Here is a 17,974-nt window from a genome sequence, read left to right as displayed (position 1 = left end):
CCGAGGAAACACTCATCAACATGAATGAAAGGATGTTTAAAGACATTTTCTACAATGGTGTTGTCCCCTAAGATACAGAGAGTGTGAGATAAAGTCCAAAATAAGAGAGAAAGTAAATTAGTAACAAAGATACGATACACATACGACAGGAAGAAGAAAGTAGAGAAACAAGTCTGTGTGTCGTAATTGTGGTGTGATCTTTAAACCTCATTAAAGCATGGAATTGGGACAATGCAATGCATGTGGGAGAGATGTGGATATCACAAAATGTCATCTCTGTTTACCGCGGCCAGGCCGATGCACAATTAATACCAAATGACATTTCATTGTCTTTCTCTCGTGCCATCAGCGGATATTACTCCTCAAAGTTTGTACGCTGCAGACCGGTCGATATCAACAGAGCTGCATGAGGGAGGATGTAGCCGGCTGTTGTTTGTGACTTGACTTGAAATGGTGCAACTTTTCTGTCTTGTGTAAATGCACTAGCGCTCTGTGAATTGACCGATCCCAAGTCCCGCCCATTTTAGTTACTGTTGCTCGGTCAGAGAAGCTTGACAAAAAGAAACGCCGGCTGTGCGATTCAGATTAGCGGGTGCCGCAGTGTGTATTAGATCGTTTCTGGACGTCAGCTTCAAGAAGCCGACAGCTAAGACTTGGATATTTCCTGTTGAGGAAAAACAAGATTTCGACGGCCAAAAACTGAGATCCATCCATCCATCTTCAACCGCTTATCCGGGATCGGGTCGCGGAGGCAACAGCTCCAGCAGGGGACCCCAAACTTCCCTTTCCCGGGCCACATTAACCAGCTCTGACTGGGGGATCCCGAGGCGTTCCCAGGCCAGAGTAGAGATGAAACCTGAGATGGTGACGGCCAAAATCTAAGATGGCGACGGCCAAAAACTAAGATGCGATGGCCATAAAGCAAGATGGTGATGGACTAAAACCAAGATGGCGACTGTCAAAAACCAAGATGGCGACGGCCAAAAACCAAGATGGTGACTGTCAAAAACCAAGATGCAACGGCCAAAAACCAAGATGGCGACGGCCAAAAACTGAGATGGCGATGGCCATAAAGCAAGATGGTGACGGACTAAAACCAAGATGGCGACGGCCAAAAACTGAGATGGCGACGGCCAATAACTAAGATGGCGATGACCAAAAACCAGATGGCGACGGCCAAAAAAAAAAGATGGCGACGGCCAAAAACCAAGATGGCAACGGTCAAAACCGAGATGGCGATGCCCAAAAACCAGATGGCGACGGCCAAAAAAAAAAGATGGCGACGGCCAAAAACTAAGATGCGATGGTTATAAAGCAAGATGGTGACGGACTAAAACCAAGATGGCGACGGCCAAAAACCAAGATGGCAACGGCCAAAAACTAAGATGGCGATGATCAAAAACCAAGATGGCGACTGTCAAAAACCAAGATGGTGATGACCAAAAACAAGATGGCGATGGCCAGAAACCAAGATGGCGAAAGCCAGAAACTAAGATGGCGACGCCCAAAAAATCAAGATGGCAATGGCCAAAAACCAAGATGGCGACGACCAGAAACCAAGATGGCGACGACCAAAAACCAAGATGGCGACGGCCAAAAACCAAGATGGTGACAACCAAAAACCAAGATTGCGTTGGCCAGAAACCAAGATGGTGACGGACTAAAACCAAGATTGCGACGACCAAAAATCAAGATGGTGACAACCAAAAACCAAGATTGCGACGACCAGAAACCAAGATGGCGACGACCAAAAACCAAGATGGTGACAACCAAAAACCAAGATGGCGGCGCCCAAAAAATCAAGATGGCAATGGCCAAAAACCAAGATGGCGACGACCAGAAACCAAGATGGCGACGACCAAAAACCAAGATGGCGACGGCCAAAAACCAAGATGGTGACAACCAAAAACCAAGATGGCGTTGGCCAGTAACCAAGATGGTGACGGACTAAAACCAAGATTGCGACGACCAAAAACCAAGATGGTGACAACCAAAAACCAAGATTGCGACGACCAGAAACCAAGATGGCGACGACCAAAAACCAAGATGGTGACAACCAAAAACCAAGATGGCGGCGGCCAAAAACCAAGATGGCGATGACCAAAAACCAAGATGGCGACGACCAAAAACCAAGATGGCGGAGGCCAAAAACCAAGATGGCGATGACCAGAAACCAAGATGGCGACGACCAAAAACCAAGATGGCGGCGGCCAAAATCCAAGATGGTGACAACCAAAAACCAAGATGGCGGCAACCAAAAACCAAGATGGTGATGACCAAAACCCAAGATGGGGACGACTAAAAACCAAGATGGCGGAGGCCAAAAACCAAGATGGCGACGACCAAAAACCAAGATGGCGACGACCAAAAGGCCAAACTTGAGGCTTCAAAACGACAGTCCACAAACCGACGGGTGACGTCACGGTGACTACGTCTACTTCTGAGATACAGTCTGTGATTTCTCCGGGTCCAACACAATGTTTTAGAGACATGAATTAAAAACACGTAAACAACGTTTTATAACGCTCCACATCTTCACATCTTCACATGTACAACACCAGCTACTAAAACACAGAGAAGTCCTTAAACACGATCAGAAGTCTGGAGATGTCTCCGCACACGAGGACCAAGGCGAGGAGATTGAGGGCAGTATGGAGATGCTCATTACTGAAGGGGCCGTTTATATTAACGTAGAGTGCTCCAATTACAAAGAGAGCTTCAGGGCACGAGGGCGGCTGCTGCTGTGAAGTGGTCTTAAAGCTCAAACAGGCAATTTGCTCTTACACTCTGTAATGACGGGGATGATTGCTTTTGAGCTGCTCTTTTTTAGGGAATGTTTGCTTCACAAATTGTTTTGCATTAATTTGCTAAAGGTTGCTACAATATAAACTGATCGATTGATTGATTTCCCAGGAGGAGGTTTAAATGGTCACACAGAAGATGGAGATTCACGGTGTAATTATAAGAATCATATGAAAAATGTTGATGCAGCTTTCAGATAATAGGCTTCATAATATCCCATAAATCAGACTATACAGTATATTACTGTAAATAAATGATGAGGAACTCCAGAACATATTAACCTGTTGCTGCGTCCCAACTCCATACCGTTCATTATAATCATGTACTACATTAATCTCTGTAGCAGACTGTTTTTGTAGTTAGTTTACAGGAAATTAATGTATTTAAGCATTTTGCACAAACTAAAAATAACAAGACTTGTGCAAACTGGAACCTCGGAAAAAACTACTTAGTCCAAATTAATCAGCTGTTATTTTGGTAATTGATGATTAATTTGAGTCATTTAAAAAAACAGAAATGCTCTGGCTGCAGCTTCTGAAATGATTCGCTGCTTTTCTGTGATTTATTTCTCTGTGAGCTGAATATATTTAGGTTTGGAGAAAACAACCAAACATCTTCAGCTTTGGAAAACTGATGAGCATTCTTTTCAAATCTTTTTAACAATTAATGATTAGATAATAACTGTCAGATTAATCAATAATGTTTATTGTGTTGTGTTGTAAAATGTGTATGGGGTAACGTCAGATAAATACCTCCATGAGCGGCGGACGTGGTTAAATAACCTGCTAACAGACGGGCAAAAACCAAGATGGTGACGGACAAAAAACAAGATGCGCAAAAACCAAGATGGCGACAGTCAAATACCAAGATGGCGATGGCCAGAAAACAAGATGGTGACGGGCAAATACCAAGATGGCGACGGGCAAAAAAACAAGATGGCGACACGCAAAAACCAAGATGGTGACGGGTCAAATACCAAGATGGCGACGGGCAAAAAAACAAGATGGCGACACGCAAAAAACAAGATGGTGACAGTCAAATACCAAGATGGCGATGGCCAGAAAACAAGATGGTGACGGGCAAATACCAAGATGGCGACGGGCAAAAAAACAAGATGGCGACACGCAAAAACCAAGATGGTGACGGGTCAAATACCAAGATGGCGACGGGCAAAAAAACAAGATGGCGACACGCAAAAAACAAGATGGTGACGGGCAAATACCAAGATGGCGATGGGCAAAAAAACAAGATGGCGACACGCAAAAACCAAGATGGTGACGGGTCAAATACCAAGATGGCGACGCGCGAAAACCAAGATGGGGAAGGTCAAATACCAAGATGGCGACGCGCAAAAAACAAGATGGTGACGGGCAGAAACCAAGATGGCAACGCACAAAAACCAAGATGGTGACGGGCAAAAAACAATTTGGCGTTGGCCAAAAACCAAGATGGTGACGACCAAAAACCAAGATGGTGACGGGCAGAAACCAATTTGGCGTTGGCCAAAAACCAAGATGGTGACGACCAAAAACCAAGATGGTGACGGCCAAAAACCAAGATGGTGACGGGCAAAAAACCAAGATGGTGACGGGCAGAAACCAATTTGGCGTTGGCCAAAAACCAAGATGGTGACGACCAAAAACCAAGATGGTGACAGCCAAAAACCAAGATGGTGACGACCAAAAACCAAGATGGTGACAGCCAAAAACCAAGATGGTGACGGACAAAAACCAAGATGGTAACGCGCAAAAACCAAGATGGTGACGGCCTTTATGAGGTGTAACTAATGAGGTGGCAACTTAAATAACGGCGGACGTGGCTCAATAACCTGCGAACAGGACTTTTTTACATGTTTACACATTAATGTTACTCTTCTTTTATATTAAATTAACTACAACCTCTTAAAGAAAAGTACACAGTGAAAACAACAAGAGCTAATATGAAAACACTTAATTTGTAAAAAAAGAAGCCTATTAAGTATGAATGATATTTCAAAATAATAATAAAAACACAATACAGAGAATTGTATTGAAAGTTCCTATAAATAACAGGACAACTCATCTCTGATGGAACATCATCATCCTCAGGAACTACTCTGCCCCAAATTCATCCAAATGTTTGCACCAACTTCCTGCAGTTCTTGCATTCACTATTTGGGTTAATCTATAGTTTATCAGTTGTTCTGTACTGTTATTGTTATGCATTGAATATAATAATGAAATATCCATAAATTGTGTCACTTTGTGTGAGTTTACTCAAAGATAGAAAAGGGGGAAAAGGTTGGGAATCACTGCTCTAACTCAGTGTTATACGGTGTGTGTGATTGGTTATAACTGGAATGCTGTTCATTAATGATTAAATCAATTATAATATTTTCACTTAAACTTTGCAGAACATAAATTGTGCATAAGCTTTGACTTTATATTGTATTTCTTCCCTGCCGTTCTCCACTCTAAAGGTTTTACTTCACCAGGAATGAAGAGTTTACCTTAAGGTGTAGAGGATTTTGCCGTTGTTCCATATCCGGAGCAGCTGGTTGGGCACCGTGATCCAGTGGGAATCTGCGCTCTTGGAGTTCCTGAAGATGGTATCAGGGAGCCAGATAAGTCCCGCCATGTTGCTGTTTAAAGTCAGTTTTTTCATGGTGCTGTTGTATCTGAGCCGGCTGTCTGTCCACGTCTGGGCGAAGATGATGTCAATCTGGTATTCCTGAGAGAGACAGAATCAGAATAATCAGACAGGTGAGTGGACGTACGGCGCCGTATCATCACCAATAAAACATCAGTACTGCTGCTCTGTGTCCTCAGCTTCACCTGATCCTCCACAGTATTGACTTTCTTTCAGATGACACTGAATAGAAGGATCATGTGTTTCAGCAACACGTCTCTGAACGCCATCGATCACTCATCACCTTCACTGACCCGTGTGGCGAGCACAGACCCCACCTGGCGCCGCTCACTGATTTAGTTAACTCATCATTGTGCTGACAGCGAACTCTGACCGGCTGCTGTACATGTGGGAGTGAGCCTGTGGTGTTAAACTGCTCTCAGAACCTCCACAGCAACTCAATACTCGTTGGTATTTGTTTGATAAAGAATCATTTACTACATTTTAAAGGACCAGTGTGAAGGATCTGAGCGTTATCTAGCGGTGAGGTGAGGAGATTGCAACCAAGCCTCTCTTAGCCAAGAGTGTTGGAGAGCTACCAACCCGTTCTCACTCCCAACTCATCAAATACCACCGTTTGGTCAGCGCCCATCGGCATCAGGAACCAACACATGGAGGCGCCCTTTAGTGATAGATTGTGATGAACCATGCTTTCAAATAACTCCAATGTAAACCCACCTGTGGCGTTAATGTAGTATTAATAGCGTGAAAGTCCGTTCAGGGCGGGAGGGAGGGCAGGTGGATGGGTCAAACAAACACAAGACTTTCAACCGGGAGATCGCTGTTCGTGTCCCGTGTGAAACTAAAAGTAACGTTGACTTATTTAGTGACGTCAGTCACATGAGCCACATCGTTAGTGTCATAAGCTCTGTGAGTCCCGTGAGTCGCTAGTCAGTGAAGTTAACGTCAACCACGAGCGTTTCCTAACTCAGACTAAGTGGTTTGTGTTGCCTAAACCTAACTTCCTGTGAAAGCAGAACTTTATTTTGAAAGGACACTATGCATGTATCAAAAGTAACACTAGAGCGGTACCCTGCAAGCCGCCGGGAAGAGCGCCGGTCATTGATCCTGACTTTCATAGTGGCGGTACTGCAACTTCCTTGTCAGTCACGTGATGCCATTGGGCCCAAAAATACTTTTTCCCGTAGACTTCCATTGGGAAAGAGACGTCTGTAACTCAGAGGATCATTTATTTTGAGGTGAATCAACTTCCCAGTATGAACACTCTAATAGTCCTTATTTAAAATCATTACGTTTTTAAAGTTGTAAAACGCTCTAATAGCTGAATCCAGAGTTATTTCCCTTCCTCCGTTCATGTGAGTGAGAACCAGACCGAGGCTGGAGCGCCAAGCCGTGACGACGGCGTGACGTTGGGACCCCATAACCGAGTCATGTGACTACTGCGCCAATCATCTCGGACGCTACTCCGCCAAGTTCTGGGTACTTTTCAAGACGGAAGTCGAGCCATTTAGGCTTCATGCGCCAATGAGCAACTCTCACAGGAATGAACAGGGCCACGCTTCCAACGCTGGATCCAGTTCTCTTCATACATCCATTATGTAGACATAAACGACTCATTCTAAGCTAATTATTATATATTTCTGCCAGTAGATCCCCCTAAATGTTACACACTTCTCCTTTAAGTGATAGAAATAATAAAATATAAAAAAACAATGGATGAAAATACGTCACAGTTAATATAAAGTTAATGGACAGCCAAATTGCTTCACAGCTCTGGAGAGTATTGCACTACAGTCTATAGACTGACGGACAACTCCCAGACCGGACAACGCCGTGGTAGCGACCTGTCAGTCACCAGGTAGCCCCGCCCTAAAGCATCCCCTGCTTTATGGTCTATCTGACTCTAAATGGGACCATCATTTACTAAATGAACATCATGCTGTATTGAAGAAGACTTGAAACTAGCGATTGAGACCATAAACTCATGTTTACAATGTTTTGTGTGTTACCCCTGCTGGCCTGCCAGTATGTGAAAAGATAAAACCCCTCTGTTGTGGAAGGTAAAACTACAAAACTAGCAGCTGGATTAAAGCATAAACACACAGCATTAAGTCAGTCTGTAAAACACCTGCAGCTCTTTGATTTGTTTTTAAGTGTACCAGCGCTGTGACTAACAGAGCTGCCTCACATTACTGGTCCCCACTTTGTAATCTAACTCAGCCCAGTGAGGCAGATACGAGCTCAAAGACAAAGACAAACATCTCTTCAGAAACAGTTCTCAGGGTCCAACAATGCAGGAAGATGTATGACATTAATAATAGTCTGCCCTCCTCCGGCAGCCCCGTTCAAACCTTCAACACCTTTTCAAACCGCCTGAAATGCGTCTGACCTTTTACCCATGTCTCCGCACCAGTTTGAATAGCTCACCAATTAGAATGAAGGCTATAATCAAGAGAACCACCGGGTGCTCGTGACCTTTAATTGTGCGGAGCTCAGGGGACGTGAAAAAAAAAACTATCCAGGATTTAATGACCGGCGGAGGGACAAGTGCTGCAAATCAAATAACTAATATGAGCTGAAGCGATCACATCTGGACACGGGGAGATGCAGATGGAGGCGGAGAGGTGAAGCTCAAACAACAGACCAACGTTTCCAGCTTTGTAATCTTTTCTATGATTTCACATTAGGAGGAGATTCTGCCTTCGCTGAGAGAGTATCGATCTCACTTCCCCTCCCCACTGCTTGCTTTCAGCCACCACAGCCGGCGTTGCTGAGAAGAAAACGGGTGTTTCACCTCGACTGCCTCAGAGGAGCTGCTATATTAAGCCTGCTGGTCTACTGTATATACTTAAAGCTGTAAAATCAAAGCTGTACAGTAGCAAGAGACCCCACATGATGAATTCCTTCAAAATGAAGAACAGATCAAATGATCTCCTGAGACATGCAGACCTGACAGATGCTTAATACTGCAGAGAAATACCACCTGTAGTGTTAAAGTCAGCCTTGTTTTAGTGGCAGAAGACGGAGTTTACACCAAATATGAGTCTGTCCACATACTTTTGTACAAAACCAAGATAAAGACGGACAAAAATCAAGATAAAGATGGGCAAAAACTAAGATGGTGACAGCCAAAAACCAAGATGGAGACGACCAAAAACCAAGATGGTGATGGCCAACAACCAAGATGGAGACGACCAAAAACTAAGATGGTGACGGCCAAAAACTAAGATGGTGACGGCCAACAACCAAGATGGAGACGACCAAAAACCAAGATCGCGATGGCCAAAAACCACGATTGAGATAGGCAGACACCAAGATGGAGACGGGCAAAAAAATAAGATGGTGACGGCCAGAAAGCAAGATGGAAACGACCAAAACCAAGATGGAGATGGCCAAAAACCAAGATGGAAACGACCAAAACCAAGATGGAGATGGCCAAAAACCAAGATGGAAACGACCAAAACCAATATGGAGATGGCCAAAAACCAAGACGGCGATGGCCAAAAACCAAGATGGAGATAGGCAGACACCAAGATGGAGACGGGCAAAAAACTAAGATGGTGACGGCCAGATACCAAAACTTATTTTGAGTTTTTTCTTCAATAAACGGTCAACTTATTGTCCAGTTTGCGACCAAGCTCACTAGCTCTCTACCTGCATACATACATTATGAGGAGTACATTCACTGCCAATGAGTCTCATCCATATCACCTGATGGTTGGGTCCAAACTGCCAAACAGGAAGTGAGAACTTCCATCAGGCTTCATAGTGGAGGACTCAGACTGTACCAAATTGAGTAAAATGGAGGGGTGTACAGTGTTTCAGAGAATAGACTTATTTTAAGTGTCATAAACAATCTATACTGTTAATATGTCTGTGTTAGATATATAGGGCAACTTTGGAGAAACCAGCAAGAGTCAGCTAGATTTTGAAATTATCCAAAGAATAATTGGTGTTATAAACTTGCTGGACTCATTTTCATCTGTCAACACTAAACCCTCGTCCTGATGTGATTCAGTGTGGGTTTACTTCAACAGATCCTGTGTGTAAAGTGAAATATTGAATTCATCATTCTCTCCCGTCTGAAAGATGTTAAGTTGGGTCACGCTGAACACATTTACTCTTATAATGGAATATTTCCCCATCAGTTTATAAATCATGTGGACAAATGGGGATATTACTCATTACTGAAACTCTGCACATGGCTTAACGTCGACTCTGATATGAGGGGAATTATTTCTGCCACCGTTTACACAATGTTTAAAAAGAGAATATAAGAATATGAATCAGAGTGTGAGCGGGCTGAGTAACGGTTCAGGATGGAGAGTAAACAGCTGAGATGTGAAGCAGCCTCCTACCATGACGACACCTCGGCTCTGGTGCAGATTCTCTGTTGTGTTATAACAGAGCGGAGCCTCACTCCACTGACCTTCACGTCGCCTCATGCAAATCAGGAATTATTAATGATTTTTTGAGAATTGTATGGATGAACTTTAGTCCTCCCTGTGTTGTTTGAGCTGGGTAGGATTTCCTTTATCATCACATCCTGCAGAGTCAAATTACATCCTAATGTTTCCGCTGCATGGGAATATGTTTTTAAAAATAAAACATATGTTACATTTCCTTGCTTTTTGGTGGGTTGATGAACAAGATATAGGCAACCTTCGGTTCTATAAAGTGAAGCCAATACTGAAGAGTCTTAAACCTGCATTCTGTCTAGCAGCCAGCAGGGGGCGACTCCTCTGGTTGTATAGAAGTCTATGAGAAAATGAGTCTACTTCTCTCTTGATTTATTACCTCAGTAAACATTGTAAACATGAGTTTATGGTCTCAATCTCTAGTTTCAAGTCTTCTTCAATACAGCATGATGTTCATTTAGTAAATTATGGTCCCATTTAGAGTCAGATAGACCATAAAGTAAGGGTAAGTAAATACCAAGATGAAGACGACCAAAAACAAAGATGGCTCCTACCTCTTGTGTCACTTCTGGTTGCAAAAAAACAAGTTGGTGACGGCAAAAAAACAAGATGCCAATGGCCAAAAACAAAGATGGCGATGGCCAAAAATCAAGATGACAACAACCAAAAACCAAGATGACAACGACCAAAAACCAAGATGGCGATGGCCAAAAACCAAGATGACAACGACCAAAAACCAAGATGGCGATGGCCAAAAACCAAGATGACAACGACCAAAAACTAAGATGACAACAACCAAAAACCAAGATGACAACGACCAAAAACCAAGATGGCGATGGCCAAAAACCAAGATGACAACGACCAAAAACTAAGATGACAACAACCAAAAACCAAGATGACAACGACCAAAAACCAAGATGGCGATGGCCAAAAACCAAGATGACAACGACCAAAAACCAAGATGGCGATGGCCAAAAACCAAGATGACAACGACCAAAAACCAAGATGGCGATGGCCAAAAACCAAGATGACAACGACCAAAAACCAAGATGGCGATGGCCAAAAACTAAGATGACAACGACCAAAAACAAAGATGCCAATGGCCAAAACAAAGTTGGCGAAGACTAAAAACCAAGTTGACAACGACCAAAAACAAAGATGGCGAAGGGCATATGCCAAGATTGCGAAAGCTAATATAAGCTTTATATACACAGTCTGTAGTGCATGTTAAACAAAAACTAAATTTTTTACTTTCTTTTCTTGTATTCATGTTTTTCTTCAGTAGATTTTATAGACGTACCACTAATATCTGACATTACTGTGAACTCAAGGACTTTATCTTTCAGCTCCTCAGCTCTTTCTAACTGAGCAGAAACTATTCTATCATCATCTTTCTGTTTGTTTCACTGCAGTTCAGGTAGAAATGACATTAAACAGAACATCCTCACTAAATAAACAGTTTCCTGGTACATTAAAGTGAAACTTCCCGAAGCCCAGCGCCGGTCATTGCACCAGATCCGGTAAACTAGGGCAGAGCTATGTCTCCAGTGTGAAGCTGCACTTTATGATTATGCAGCAAAAGGCCTCCAGTACATCCTGCATCTGTCCTGTTGCTTTGAGATGTCTTGTCATGCTCCTTCGTTGGCTCTGGGTCTCTCCTTGAGTCCTCATTAGAGGCAGCTAAAGGTCGCCGCGAACGCGGAGACAAACTTTCATCATCCACCTGGTGGGAGCTGCAGTTTTTAATCCAGTGAACACATACAGGATGTTACAGTAGGGACAGTACTCATCTTATCTTTACTTTCATTTTATCTTTGACTCAACTTATACTCTTTATATCTCCTGTTCGGATCTTTATGTCTACTGTATAAAACACTAACTGTGTCCAAACCTTCACTTTTAAACCAGAGAGAGTCTGTGAGTTTCCTCTCTAACAACCTGCAGGTCAGCTGAACTGAAACTCTAAACCGCCCCGAGGGTGAGTCCCACCTCTCACCAGGTGCATGCTGGGAAGGACTCCGGCCCCCCGTTCACCTTGCATGTAGAAAATAAATGGATGGATGGAGTTTGTTAACAACATGTTCACTGCCTTCGAGGTAGCTTAAAGTCTGTGTAAAGCAATTATAAATTTGCATTCTTGGTTTGTCACAACACAGAAACATGTGTTACTAACCAGCCAGACAAATCTGAATGATTAAAAAAATCGCTAAGTATATAAAATTAACTTCAAAATCATGGAAAAATCATCAGTATTCTGCTCTGAGACGTTGGGGGCGTGTCCCTGGTAGCGCTGAAACCTGAAACCTGAAACCTGAAACCTGAAACCTGAAACCTCTCTTAACACATCCATGGCTGAAACCACACCCAGAGCGGGGAAGGTGCAGGACAGGATTCCTTCAGTAGCGGCGAGCGAAGAGGGAAGAGCCCAGCGCCGAATCACCGTCCGACGGGCGGATTGGGCAAAGGGGCCTGAGTCCTTCTGGTTGAGGCTCAGCCCGTGGACGGTGTGAGGACGGTGTGAGGCCGGTAACGGCCCCCGTTGCGCAGTCTGCCCGGGGGATTCAACTTGGCGGGTTAGGGACGGCCGCTCGGTGTGGGAGAATCCCCTCGTGGGACCTCTCCCCTCACATTTCATCCAAGGCGGTCGGTGGGCTTGGAAAGGCTCGGGGTGAGGGTGGCTCGCGGCCCTTTACAGCGCCCCCCCGCCTGGACCTCGCCGCTTCACAGAGCCGTGGACAAAGTGCTTGCTTTTGTGGTCCTGGTAGTCTCAAAGACATCCGTGGCCCTGGTACTCCATACTCTGACACTTTGTCATTTTCTTTCTTTTTTAAAGACTATTAACTTTTTAGAAGTTTACAGAAGAAGACATGGGATGGATGGGATGGATTACAATCATAAAAATACAATACAAAACAAAAACAGTGATGAAAATGCCAATTCCTATAGATGGCCTTGACCCCACAACCCTGCCAACATGAGTCACATCCTCTACACGACGGAGCTTTAATTATGTCTTAATGTTCTTTTGCACTTTTATCACAATGTTCTTGAATGTTTGTGTAAAGCACTTTGAATTGTCCTGTTGCTGAAATGTGCTCTACAGATAAAGCTGCCTTGCCTTGCACATCCATAAAGTCTTTTCAGGTTAACAGGATAACAATCCTACTTGCCAACCCTCCCGATGTTCCCAGGAGACTCCTGTTTTCTATTGCTCTCTCCCGGTTTCGTCCCGGGGTCACAATTCTCCCGTGTTTCATCCCACTTATGACGCATTTTCACACCTTTTTTCCTTTTTGTTATCTCAACCTGTTCCTGGCTCTGTACGATGTGTAAAAGCTCTACCCACTGAGCAAAGACACATCCAAAAGACCGTCCACTGAGGAGCCGGAGTGAAAGGAACGAAAGACGTCTTTTTTAAACGTCTTTTTAACGTTGGACTATCAATGTCAACCCGAGTTGCACGTCCACAGACGTCCAAAAAGGCCCCTAACCAGACGTTCAAATATTGAACCCACCTTGCACGGGTCTGGACTGACGGACGTTATACAGACATGATCTGGACGTCTTCCTGACGTCACATGTTTGCTGGGTTCTGTTTCCCTCCGAACAACAAGACAGCTACACCTCAGGTTGTTCCCCGGCGGAAAAGAGCCGCTCACGAACACAACGTGGTCTGAGCTGCGCTCACTGCTACTGTAGGTTCAGCACACATCACAGCATGCATCGCCCAAAGTTGGGCTTACAGCTCGTCTGCTCATCTTTAACGTGTTGACAGGAATCAAACAGAGCAGTAACTGAGCTCATGCTTCTTCCTGTCTCTCTGTCTGTCTGTCTGCAGCAGGAAACACCGAGAGGAGGCTCGGCGGTCACACAGGAACCATAAAATTCATAAAACTCCTGAACTCTGGTAGAAACAGGGAAAGATATTTCTGTTAGTTCATTACGCGCTGATTGAACCACACGAGCAGCAAATTAATATTCCAGTGAGATGTGTTGTGTTTGTGGCGTTACCAAGAGCCTCATTATCTGATCCTCCTGCTGATGACTTCATTACCCAAATCTACCAGCCAGAAACACGCCGAGACGCTCCACTTATCAGGAGAAAACCTGTTTCTCTCTCTGAATCCGAGCCTCTCTTGTGACTGTACGTTGAACCGGCCGACCCACCGACTGAAGAAACAGTTTAAAGAAGAGAATATGAAATGTTTCAAGGCTGTTTTCTATCAGCAGGTTGGAGCCAAACAATCTCTGGAACATTTCTACAGATGAATACTGAGCAGTGAGCTGGATGAAACCAGAAGCAGGGTGTTGAAGGAGTGCTGCCAGCAGCGCCCTGACTCTGGGAGATCAACTGGCATGAATATTGTGTTTGTGTGGTTCCCAGTGTGTGACGGCCTGAGAGACGGTGAGAATAACACCGGGGACCCCACCGGCTTCAGGTTTGGCAGGACTTATTGCTGGACTCCAGCAGGCTGCCGTGGACACTGCATGACCCCCCCGAGGATAAACATAGCTTCTCTCTAATTACAAAGAGACTTCCTTCTCCAACTTTACATATTGTTTATGACTTATTAAAACATAGCTCAGCGTATCGCTTCCTCTGATCGGGTCATTCATGGTGCATCACCGTCACTGAGTCTAATGAAGAGAAACTTAAGGAGGAACAGACGGGTTTCCCATTTACACACAAACCAGGATGTTAGCAGCAGCAGCAGGAGGTAGAACACAATACTGTCATGATAGCTCCATTATTATACAGTTTAACCCCTCTGAGACCAGCGGGATGGACTTTACTGTCTGTCAGAGGCTGTAACAGGTTCAGTTTTAGAGCGAGATGAAACTAGAAAACCTAAAGAATCCATCGGTACCAACCACGTCATGCTAGCTTGTCAGGAGAAATAACGCTCCAAAGTTGGGCTAAATTTTGGCGAAGAAAAACTGTCCCTTGACCTCTGACCTCCAGATATACGTTTGCACCAGTTGTCAGGACGCCTTCCTGCAGATATTCTCACCTCAGTAAGTGATGCAGGATGGATGGATGGATGGATGGATGGATGGATGGATGGATGGATGAAGGAGATGTTTTCACAGCAATATAAAATAGATAATAGAGAGGGGATAATGTGCGCTCCTTCGCGTACATGCATACGTGCAGCATCGTCCTGTCGCAGATTCTTTCACAACATTCATAACCCGCTAGCTGAACATTATCACGCTTATTATCATGCTACTTACTGAAGAAATCAATAATTTGATAATCCAATCAATCTTATTTCCATAGATGTATTTTGTATATACAGTTCCCTTTGTTAACACCTTATTTTGAAAAGCGGACGTAGTCCCACGTGTCTACTTCCTCTAACTTCTCCAAGGTGGTCTCTAGCTCTCCCGTCAGCTCCGTTCTCTTAATCCATCCATGGTCAGCTCCATCGGGGCCGTTTCAATGCAGAGAACACAAATGTCAGTATCTGGGTGCTTTACAGTCGTAGCGTCTGCCCATTTGACCACGGAGACGAGAGCGACGGCCGGCTCCACCGCAACGTTACCGCCGTACCATAACGTTTCCTCCTAACTCTTTCGCACTTTTTTTCGGATATCTTGCAGAGATTTTTCTTCCTTTTTTTGGAAATATTTCAGATTTTTTTTGGAAATATTTTTGGGCCATATTTTGGACGTACTTTGGCATTTTATCTGCCTTATTTTCAGAGACATTTGGGCCTTTTTTAGACGTTAGCATGCAGCTTTAGCTCTGCTCTGTCTAGCTCTGCTTTTCCTGTCAATGTGTGAAACCCAAAGTGTTTCCATCCTTTACTGGATGTGTAGTGTTTACCACGCTGGATTTAACATGTGAGGGTGCAGGTCGTATCCACGACGACCCTCCAACGTTTTAGACTCTCTGAGGTTTGTTTTGGTTGACGGATACAGAACGGATATGACGTCACGTTACTCAGACTACCACAATAAAAGCGGTAACTTCCTTCTACCTCACATAGACTCAGATGAAGCAGATAAATCCATTCTGGCATTAAAACATCCGACCGTGTACGTCTCCATTTGTTCAAGACCAGTCCAGATGTTACTGTGAATGATGCAGAGTCTCGTCTTTCTGTCAGAACACCTGCAGCATTACTAATACCTCACTGGGCTAATAGACTCTAAGTAGATCTCATCTCTTTTTAGGTTTTACCTTCAAATCTCTCCACAGAACAGAACAAGCTTCTGGATGTGGAAACGACCTCATTTCTTCTGATTTCATTCCTATGGTGAAGTGGATTAATCACCGTCTGTCTCCAGGCAAAGTCATGACATCCAGAATTATACAGCGCATTGTAATTAGAAACAATACGAGTGTGACAACTGATATGAGTTCTTCTCTGACAATGGGGCTTAAAATTAGCTCGTCACACACAGAGAGGAGGAGGGTTGGTGTAGTAGCACCGAATACATGCACGACAAATACAGTATTTAAATTTAAATACAGGCTCCTGTGTATCCATCTGAATATAAAACACCAATATGAAACACAGGACTTAAATAAGACTAATGCAGCAATACTGAGACATTTACAAGCTCAGTGAATAACAGGATTAACAATAACTAGATCTATAACATCTATAAACATGTACAAATCATTCTCTGCTCTCGTTAGAGACAGTTACAGTAGCATTACAGTACTTGGCCCAAAGTGTCATTGAAAGCAAACACTGGTCTCTTATTGGCTGTTTGCTGGTTGGTGAAAACACAGCGGATTCCTTCTTCCGATAATCGGAACAAACACCGGACCAGCAGCTGTTGTGAGAGCTCCAGAGCTGCTGCATCAAGTTCAGAGAAAACAGCTGATGTCTTCTCAAAAAGCAGCGACAATGACGACGAGGTTAGAGCCACCGCTCACACATGGAGTGTCTACCATACCTGTTTGTCTGGACCACAGAGGTCAGCAGCCCTACAAACGCTAAACTCTGTCACCGAGATAACTTCTGTTATGATTTGACGCTATATAAAAAATAAATTGAATTGAATTGAATTGAGTGATGAAGTTACACGATCGGTCGGCTGAGTGTCGGAGTTTCCTCGTTGGCCGTTGCTCTTTCAAAATGAAAAGACATAAACAGTTCAACGCAATGCGTCTGGCTCACTAAACTTGGACTGAGCTGTGAAACTAGGTGATCTACACTGTAAAAAATAATAACGGAAATTTTCCGGCAGCAGGGGCGCCAGAAAATATCTGTTAAAAAACGGAAAAATACTGTCCGTTAATTAACATAACTAAACTGTAAAAAAAACAAAACAGTAATTATCTTTATATAATCAGCCTTTATTACTGTAATATTACAAGAAATATTTTACTTTTAACATATATTTATTGTTAGAATACTCATACACCGTGAATCTAAGACCATTTACATATAAATCACAAATGAAACATGTAGTTTTGTGTTGCAAAAGCCCAAATTTACATTAACTCAGAAGTTTTGCAAAAAAAATCTGTATTTTTACAAGAAATATTTTTAGAAATAGTCATAAACATCTAAAAAACAGAATAATTATCTTTAAAAATGATCAAGAAAAGCTTAAATACAGATAATTACGATTGTCATTACAAAAAATACTGTAAATCTAAGACCATTTATATATAAATCACAAATGAAACATGTAATTTTTACATTTCTTTTCTGTCATTTTGAAATACAGACAAAAAATGAAAAATTTCTTGAAAAAAACTGTAAAAAAAATGTTTTTTTTTACAGTGTAGTTCTCAAATGAAACCAGATTCAGCTGTGGCATCATCGCCTATTTCTCTCTTCAAATGTTTTCAGAAGTAGATTTTGGTGGATCGTTTAGACGTAATAACAGAAAGTTTACGAGCAGGCCGCCGTGTTGTTTCCTGTTTGAAACGGCACACAGAGAACCAGCGACCAATCAGGGGTGGTGGCTAGAAAGGAGCCCGCAAACTGAGGAAACTCTTTTGAGATCGTTAAGGTTAGATATTGACCTCGAATGGTTAAAGAAAGGATACAGAAGGTCTTCGGACAGGGAGTCGTGCGAGATTTTTTGCAAGTTTTTGCAGATCTCACATGAGAGTTTGTGGTTTGCGGGTTCCCTTCTAGACACGACGATCAGGTGCA

General features: G+C 43.4%; 1 protein-coding gene across 2 annotated transcripts in view; it reads right to left on the bottom strand.

Annotated features, from left to right (window-relative positions):
* LOC119488983 (gamma-aminobutyric acid receptor subunit gamma-3) overlaps positions 1–17,974 on the bottom strand; it is a 55,004-nt gene that overhangs the window by 14,188 nt on the left and 22,842 nt on the right. For both annotated transcript variants that reach the window (XM_037771073.1, XM_037771075.1), the window contains exon 4: positions 5,291–5,511. In XM_037771073.1, coding sequence (XP_037627001.1) covers positions 5,291–5,511 — 221 coding nt within the window. The remainder of the gene's footprint in view (positions 1–5,290; positions 5,512–17,974) is intronic.

Source organism: Sebastes umbrosus, chromosome 5 (genome assembly GCF_015220745.1).
Source record: "Sebastes umbrosus isolate fSebUmb1 chromosome 5, fSebUmb1.pri, whole genome shotgun sequence".
Taxonomy (NCBI): Eukaryota; Metazoa; Chordata; class Actinopteri; order Perciformes; family Sebastidae; genus Sebastes; species Sebastes umbrosus.
Note: the sequence above shows the minus strand (reverse complement) of the source record. Positions and strands in the feature narration are given on the sequence as shown.